General features: G+C 36.1%; 1 protein-coding gene across 1 annotated transcript; it reads right to left on the bottom strand.

Moving 5' to 3' along the window:
* Nucleotides 1-34: 34 nt before the first annotated feature.
* LOC128247814 (caspase-3-like) lies at nt 35-6,398 on the bottom strand. Its single transcript, XM_052967853.1, has one exon. It carries the CDS (start codon nt 5,978-5,980, stop codon nt 5,114-5,116), a length of 867 nt encoding a protein of 288 aa, XP_052823813.1. The 5' UTR covers nt 5,981-6,398; the 3' UTR covers nt 35-5,113.
* Between the last annotated feature and the right edge of the window lie 3,141 nt (nt 6,399-9,539).

Here is a 9,539-nt window from a genome sequence, read left to right as displayed (position 1 = left end):
AAAAAAAAAAAAAAAAAAAACTAGAAATAGAACGGAATTTTAAAAATACTTTACTTTCCTTTAATTGTACAGAATAAGTATTTTTATATTTGTTACCTTCAGTTTTATCCGATTTCGATGTTTGTCCATCTTATCAAATATTAAAAATTCAAAGTCAAACAATGAGGAAATAAGAAAAAAATTGAAAATTAAAACAGCTTGTTCCCATAGTCAGTGCATAGTAATAAACAGGTTCGATATTTTATCTTAGTCTTTTCTTATACGTATTGTTTATGTTGTGGGTCTAGAATGGAATGCAATGGATCAATTGTCAGAAATTCTATTGATACGGTCAGCTGTGTGTGTGTGTATGTGTATGCATTAAGTCAGGGGTTTTCAAACTGTGGTCCGCAAGGACAAGACAGGGGGTCCGTGGACAGCAAATACTTTTTATGGGCAATTTGATTTTATATATGTTTTTTAATCGAAATCTTTTAATTGACAATAAACCTATTTGTTAAATACTGTTAAATAAATAAATGTAAAAATATATGTTATTTTAAGCAAATATTTATGCATAAATTTCATAAGCGTTTATAAGGGGGTCTCTAAGGTAAAGCTTGAAATACAAAGGGGTCCGCAAGTCAAAAAGTTTGAAAATCCCTGTATTAAGTGAATACAGGAAGGTCTGAAAGAGTTTGGAAGAAATTGTTTCTCTCTTGTAGTGTGTTTGTTTTGTTTTTTGGAAACATGTTGGGGAACGAATTATTTTATTGTCAAAATTTTTTATAGAATTGATTGGCAGGTTTCTGTTTTTTATTCAGAATATGGTCGGCTGTATGTATACATTGTATTAAATGGATTTAAAGGGGGTCGATTCAATAAAGTTCTTGATCTCCACCGCTTGAACCCTTTGATATATATAGATTCTTAATCCCTTTTCAACTATATATTGATACACTAGACTGTGGCTGGCATTAAGAGAATAGAAGCTTTATTTGTATATTCAAAACATTTTCCATAAACAAATTCAATATGTATATATTTCGTATGTGTATTTCGTGTGCAAGATTCTTGATGTGGATACGTGTGTTGAAAGAAATACAATTAAACCTTGGGAGAGGCATTAAGCCGGTAATAAACACACGCACTGGTTCAGTCCTTTATTAATTTATATAGTTTTTTGTTAAATTATTTCATTGCACTCTTGCAATCTCTTCAGTAACTTGTCTCTCCACTTCCATTTATTTTGAATGTATGATCATACATTCAAAATAAATGGAAGTGGAGAGACAAGTTACTGAAGAGATTGCAAGAGTGCAATGAAATTTACATTCAAAATAAATGGAAGTGGAGAGACAAGTTACTGAAGAGATTGCAAGAGTGCAATGAAATAATTTAACAAAAAACCATATAAATTAATAAAGGACTGAACCAGTGCGTGTGTTTATTACCGGCTTAATGCCTCTCCCAAGGTTTAATTGTATATATATATATATATATACACACACACAGAGTGGGTGTTACGTTCCAAACAGCCCCCTCACGATAAGTGAAAATATGCGAAGTAAAAACAATACTGTATATTTTTTTTAAATTTTTATAATTTGTATATATTTATCTAATATAACAAATGCGGAAACTAATTTCAGTGTGTCACACTTTGACCCCACTCTCTCACTATTCAATAACACTTCTACTGTTGATGATGTTTTTTTTTTGTTTTATTAAAAGTAGTAGTGTTGATGGTGGCAGTGGGAGTAATAACAAGAGAGAAAGAGTGGGTATGTGAGAGAAAGAGGGACTGAACACTGAATTCATTGACCACCACCATATCTGCCATACACACACCATTCAGACTTCTGACGCCACCATCATCACTACTGTCTTTCACATCACTTACTCTCACCGTCATCCCTGACTGCTTCGGCTACCACCACTTCCGTCCTCACCCTTGCATCCACCTCTATCACTACTACAGCTCGTACTGTTACTATCGCTCCATTACCATCACAAAAAAGGCTGAATGGTATGTGTATGGCAGATGTGGTGGCGATGGTATTGCTACTTATCATGCAGCTTTGCAATAAGTTCCAAATTATACCCTTGTTTTGATAAAAATTGTTCATTGCTTGAAAAATATTATTCAGGTTTAATAAAATTTAATGTGTACTCAATGCTTGAAGTGTCATTGTTGGGCCCAAGACCTAATGAAATTTACATATACTAGCCTGGAAACTCTGCGATGTAGTGCAGGTGCGATAGGTGAACTGCGATATGGCGAGTAATTATTGTATTTGTGCATATGTATGTATTGTGTGGTAAGACGCTTGCTTCCTAACCACATGGTTCCGGGTTCAGTCCCACTGTGTGGCACCTTGGGCAAGTGTCTTCTACTACAGCCTCGGGCTGACCAAAGACTTGTGAATGGATTTCGTAGACGGAAACTGAAAGAAGCCTGTCTATTTATATATATTTGTGAGTGTCTGTCTGTTTGTTTCCCCACTATCCCTTGACAACCTATGTTGGTGTGTTTACGTCTCCGTAACTTAGCGATTCTGCAAAAGATATCGACAGAATAAGTACTAGGCTTACAAAGAATAAGTCACGGGGTCGATTTGTTCGACTAGAGGCGGTGCTTCAGCATGGCCACAGTCAAATGAGTGAAACGAAGAAAAGAATATACATCAATTTATTGTTAACTGTACTCAAAGCCAAGGTAGGGCTGAATGATATTCAAAATAATATACAGGGTGTCCACAAAGTCTGGGTACATGGAGATTAACACATACTTTAAGAAATTATTATTTCTTATATTAAACTGTTTATGTTATGATTTTATTTACTCCATGTACCCAGACATTGTGGACACCCTGTACAGTGGCAGACTGGGTCTAAAAATATTGGTTGCCAGGAGACAAAGGGGGCTCACCCACAACTACATTGCTATTTGATTATTTTTGTTTTTTGTTAAAAGTATTCTTTTCAACTGTCTACAAACACAGCCAGGCTAAAATAATTAATGCATTCTTCCAGGAGTAAATAAAAAATTCTTAACTTGAAGGTATGGACCCCCCATATATATATATAACTTTTTATTTAGTCCCTTTCATCTAATTTTTCTTACCTGACCTTCTTCAATATTCTTCCTTTCCCTCACTTCCTTTTCGGCAGAATTCTGGTTTAAGAAACTCATATAACCTTTTTTATTTAGGGGAATTTTCGGAAATGTTTCGTGATATGGGAATACCTACATACATCAATACGTATGCATACATCTTTTTTGTATGTGCGTGTGTATGTGAGTGAGTGAGTGAACATGTGTGTTCTCATGTATGTGTAAGTGGCACTCTCTCTCTCTTATACAAGTCCATTTCATATACACGTTCGTACATCTTTCACTTGAAAACAAAAGTAAATAAATAAAATTTTTTTAAGGAAATTAACGAACAAAACTAGTTGATCCGGATGACAGTTCTGCAAGTCAAAGCGAGAGATCGCCTAAATGGCGGGCGATACGGACGGTGTAAATCTGCCATTTCTTTCTGTTTATAATTTCAAAACAATTTTCCGACAAAAAGGTGTGATTTAAAAGGAGATTCTACTGTTGTTTTTAGCACATCCCACAACTACCTGATACCTTCCTTGTTTCTTTGTCACTCTGACATGTATTGATGTTTTTTAATATATTTCTCCCCATAAACACATTTAATAGAATGACGATGCGGCCAAAGACGGACCATCGCTGGGCGTTAAGCAACAACAACAAAAAAAACTTTTTGCAATTTAAATTCTTACCCCACCCCACTCACCAAGCAAGTGTCTGTATACACCAGCATAGTTAGTGGGGCAGGCGGTCGGCACTTTTAAAGGGCGGGACTTATAGGTCTGCTGTAGGCAATACGTGGTTTTTATGGGGTTCGGGAGCGGCACATACTCCAGCTACGCCAGTGTTTGTATATGTATAAGGAAAACAAAAAATATTTACTATCAGAAAAGTATGCTAGTAAAATAAATGATGTTTTACATGCTTCTCCAATACCTGTGCGATCGATACGGGTTAAGTCTAATTTGAGCATCCGTAAGGATTGGGGGATGGGGGCGAAAATTTTGTTTTTGCATAATTGTGCGAGGTCCAGGGTGTCTGAAAATACCAAAAGGTAAAAAAATTATAACCGGTTAGGCGGGTTACATGGTGTGTTTCGATCCAGAAGCTATAATAGGCCACGCGAATATTTTTAACTTTTTAAATTTGGATTTCAACAATTAGTTTGAAATTATAAACAAACAAATGACAGATTAGGACTCTCTGTATTTTAAACAGATTGAAGCAAAAAAAAAAGAAAATCGAAAAAGAGTGGAAATTTTAGGATTAATGGGGGAAAAGGGTTAAAGAATTTAAAAGACAATCGCATGATAGTATCAATTCAAGCGTGTAGAATACAAATTCACAAAAATTTGCTGAAGATTCCAAAAAATATTTTAAAAAGTTACGAAGAGTTATGGGGTGCTTAAACCAGTACCTCACTGGTTTAATAATGTCCTCATAAATGCTTCAATACGTTACAATACAACCAAAAATATACAACGATTATTTTAATATACAATTTTATTAAGTTATCTGTATACGTTATAATCGTAGAGAAATCGTTTGTCAATAGCCGAAAAATGGGGCTAGTAATTTTCTCCATTATTAAAGTAAAAAAGAAATTAAATGTTTTCAGCAGAATTTAAAACGAAATTGAAAAAAATTCAAGGAGTTTACATACGAAGTAAGTCAGAAGTAGCGCCCAATTCCTGTTTTAGGGTTGGAATATCAAGGAACATTAACAACATGACAGAGTTAATAACTATTGAAGAATTTGCAAGAAGCAACGAACATTTTAGAAAAAAAAAATTAAATAAATAGGTAAATGAGTGGAAACTGAACCGGTGAGTGTGTTAATTAATAAGGTATTAAAACAGAATGACTCCAGACAACAAAACACGACATGATCCACATTTAGTAACTTTCAAAAATAGTCAGTAATGACCTGTAAAGTAACTAAGAAAGGCAATACTTCCCAGAAACTGGGCCCTACTTTTGATTCATCCTTGTATGTATGTATGTATATATATATATATATATATATAATTACTTGTAAAAGTATAATTCTTTAGTTAACATGCTTGCTATGCAAGGAACTTGCTTCATTTTATTCATATGGGAGTGGTTAGTATTAGACTCGTATTCATAGGCAACCTTACGATTTACTGAAATCATTAATCGTTGCAGTTCATGTTGGTCTCCGTCACTTCCTAAAATGTGGGCTAACGACTGAATAAACCACGATCCATTTGTAGAGTTCCTCCAGGAGTAAAATCCAGGGACAGTGGAATAAGCCAGAAGAACGTCTGCCCAAAGTGGTACTTTGTGAGATTTGATATTTTGATGCTTGGCTCTAAAACCGCCAGCATCGTGCATAACTGCACCTCCGTCCAGTTTCGTTCCCCGACAAGCTTGTACGAAGAATAGTTTTGGCTTACCTATTAGACTTGGGCATCTATCAGGAAGCAACGTCTCCACTAATTCGTCTAGTTTTACTTTGCCATCAATACCAAATATCTCGTTATCGTCTTCGCCGTGACTCAATATAACAGAAACGAAACAGTTATGATTCGCATGGTCCAACGCAGATATATCCATAAAGATTTGTTTCATGCTTTTCACTGGTAAATTCTTGCGGTCAATCACCTTAAAATGTAATGACTCTAATGCCTGTTTAATTGCTAATGCATCTCTGTCGGATCCTTGTCGGTTAGACATACCAGTCGATTCGTTGAAGGTTTCATTATTGATTATTAAAGCCAGATTCTCTTTTTTCCGATCCATGTTATATTTGACAACTGCAGATTCGCCAATTCCACCATCAGTTTCCATTTCAACATCTTGAGGTTGTGAATCAAAGTCTCTTTCTGTAAAATATATACCTTCAAAATGTTGTGCATCTGCGAAGTCCATGGTTGATCGGAATGTATGTATAAAATGATAAATGTACAAAAGAGCAGAAATGTGCAGGTGGTAAAACAACAGTGGAACGTTATGACAGTTCACTTAAAATGTCACAGCAGTTGAGGAACGAAAAAGTCAATAGTGCGCGTTTTCCTTTTGTTCAGCCCAGAAATAGCAGTTAAACGAACTCCTTTATGATTCCATGGTAACTAGAGTAATTACAAGCGATTATTCAATAACAGTGTTGACTACGAAAACTTTCACTGTTCGCATCAATTAGGTTAATGACTAAGTTAAGATATGGGATATGAAGAAATGATTCGCAACGAACAACTGTGGTAACAACAAACAATTTACGCACTGTGCAAAACGTCACTTCCGCTCAATTAAAGGCTATTTTACTTCCTTGATCGACCGTTCGTCTTTAACGACAGCGCAATTAGAGAAATTTTCACTGTAAATTCAGTTCTAACAAATGTTCAGCAGGACAAATAACTGTTAAAAAAAAAAAAACAGAGTTAATAAGGATCTCGTTAACATTTTGTCATCCACTTGAAGTTTTTCAACTCTTCTACAAATTTAATAATACAGATATTACAAGCATCATAGTCATGTAATTTTTACTTAATCGAAAAGGTCCGTTGTCATGGAAATCCGCATATGGAACAAAGTCGAAACTTTTACATAGTGTCTCGATCCGCTAGAAATAGCAGCCATACCGTCCTTAAATTTTACACACGCGCAGATACATCTATAATATATATTACAAACACTGGCTTGAAACACGTCTTCGCTATTAATACATACAATAAACATATTTATTGTCGCTGTGAATTTAGGACCCTGTTTCGATGCATCGGTGTTCTAATTAGGAATTAAAATAGAAATAACAAAGCAAAACAAAAAGTCTGCCCGCAACTACGTTATATAACGTGTCGTCTTTTTTTGTTTTTTAGACGAGGTTGCGAACGAGCATCACCGCGAGACAAGTGACATTTTTCGCGTTCAGTTTCCCATAGAAAATATGACTGGTCATGGGAAATATTCCTTTGCTTGGAAACAAGTGAGGGCTGGGTTCAGAAAAATCTGCTTCAACAAATTTCGTCTGACCCATGCAAGCGTAGAAATATGTACATTAAATGAAGATGATGATTTTTCGGTAAATTTTTACCAATTTATCAACTATTTTTGAGTTATGTAGAAAGGCGTGGCTGTGTGGTAAGAAGCGGACTTCCCAACCACTGGTTCCGGGTTCAGTCCCACTGCGTGGCACCTTGGGCAAGTGTCTTTTACTACAGCCTTAGGTCGCCCTTTGTGAGTGGATTTGGTAGACGCAAACTGAAAGAAGCCCGTCGTATATATATTTGCATGTTTGTCTCCCCGCCATCGCTTGACAACTGATGCGTTTATGTCCCTGTAACTTAGCGGTTCGGCAAAAGACTTCGATAGAATAAGTACTATGTTTACAAAGAATAAGTCTTGGGGTCGATTTCTTCAACTAAAAACCCTTTAAGGCGGTGCTCCAGCATGGCCGCAGCCAAATGGCTGAAACAAGTAAAAGAACATTAGTAAATGTGTAAGATACAACAGACACCATGACTGAACATAATTGTCTTTGTTTGATCAAATTTATATGTAAATTTTCTAGTCAAAGTCCATCAGTGAATCCCTAGACTGGACTCCTTTGGTGGGTAACTGTGCAGCAGACGACATCCGCTTTTTGCTCCTAATGTTGGTGCAGCTATCATCTCTCGCAAACCAGGCCACCAAACCGTTAATCAACGAAGTTAGCATTTTGGTTAACGATTTAACTTATAGGAAAGTGGGTTATACATCATTAGATGTATACCTGACTTTCCTATATAAAATTAAGAATTAACGGAACGCTGAACTCCAGACTATCAACACAAACAACATTTATTCAAGGTGGTAATTTATACATCTTTATCTCTTGTTTGTTGTTACAGTTTCTGTGTGTGTGAGCATGGTTGTTGGGACGTTGGTATGTAGATGTAAGCGAGCTGTCGAGCGTAGTTCGATAGATGGAGAGAGACAGCTAAACACGTCCTTGCTCAATCGCTGGCCAGCAACAAAGAGACAGAATGAAGCGGGAAAGCTTGGTTGTTGAATTCCACGCATGCGCACGGCGTTACTACAAACTTATTTTTGAAAATCATTATCAAACATTATAGGCGTAGGAGTGGCTGTGTGGTAAGTAGCTTGCTTACCAACCACATGGTTCCGGGTTCAGTCCCACTGCGTGGCATCTTGGGCAAGTGTCTTCTACTATAGACGGAAACTGAAAGAATCCTGTCGTATATATATATATATATGTGTGTGTGTTTGTCCCCCAATATCACTTGACAACCGATGCTGGTGTGTTTACGTCCCCGTAACTTAGCAGTTCGGCAAAAAAGAGACCGATAGAATAAGTACTAGGCTTACAAAGAATAAGTCCTGGGGTCGATTTGCTCGACTAAAGGCGGTGCTCCAGCACGGCCGCAGTCAAATGACTGAAACAAGTAAAAGAGTAAACTAATTAACTTCCGTTAACTTAAGTCAACTAGAGTTAGCTTCCATTAACTTCAATTCGATCGAAGTTAACGGATTTTAAAGTTTTGACACCTTTTTAAATGTGTTTTTAGAGCAGGTTTTTTTTTTAAATAATAAAAATTAGCGTTAACGGTTTATCGATAACTTTCGTTACATTTTTAAAGAATTAACTGATTGACGGTAATGGAATTTAAATTTATGGTTAACTTTTCGATTAACGGTGCCCACTTTTGGTATCTTGCTATAGAGAAAATACGTGGCTACCCTGCATTTATATAAGGGTAGGTGGAAATATCTATGGTTTTCACTGGAAGTGGTTTCAGAGCAAAGTAAGTATTTATATTCATAAAACTTTTATTTATTGTTCAGGAAAAAAACAAAACAAAAAAAACAACCCTATTTTTACTCTGGAAACCTATTTCTGGCGAAGTAAATGATTTCACTTTCAAGCGGCCCTGGAAACAAAGAAGTGCCTATTATTATATACTATTTCTCTTTCTGGAAATTTAAAGTGTTGTAGACTAGAGAGGAAGGCAGTATACTCTGCTGGATGTGCAACATCAGGGTACATGAACGACAAAGCACACACGTATTGAGAGAAAAGTTAGGCATAAGAGGAATCGGCACTATCACGCTATTAGATGTCAGAAGTGAAAGTAGTCGCTGTCTGTCTGCCTGTCTGCATGCATGCCTGTTGCTGGTCTGTCAGCCTGCTTGCCTGTCTGCCTGCATGCCTGCTGCTGGCCTGTCTGCCTGCTTGCCTGCTGAGCTATCTGTGTGTCCGTCTGTCTGTCTGTCTGCTGGTTTGAGTTGATACTTTGGCTTACTTACTGATATCTATCTACTATGTATCTATCTATCAATTATTAGAAAACACAAATTTAATATAAAAACATATTTCCTGAAATTGCAAATTATTTAAAATATAAAAATATAATTTTCAACAGAGAGAATTTATCAAAATAGAAAACAAATGAAGTTTGAAGTTAAGTTTAAAAATAAATGTGATACTTAT

The sequence above is a fragment of the Octopus bimaculoides genome, chromosome 5 (assembly GCF_001194135.2).
Source record: "Octopus bimaculoides isolate UCB-OBI-ISO-001 chromosome 5, ASM119413v2, whole genome shotgun sequence".
Classification (NCBI taxonomy): domain Eukaryota; kingdom Metazoa; phylum Mollusca; class Cephalopoda; order Octopoda; family Octopodidae; genus Octopus; species Octopus bimaculoides.
Note: the sequence above shows the minus strand (reverse complement) of the source record. Positions and strands in the feature narration are given on the sequence as shown.

Coding starts and splice junctions, on each gene's coding strand:
- LOC128247814 (XM_052967853.1), bottom strand. CDS start 5,980: ATGGACTTCGCAGATGCACAACATTTTGAAGGTATATATTTTACAGAA.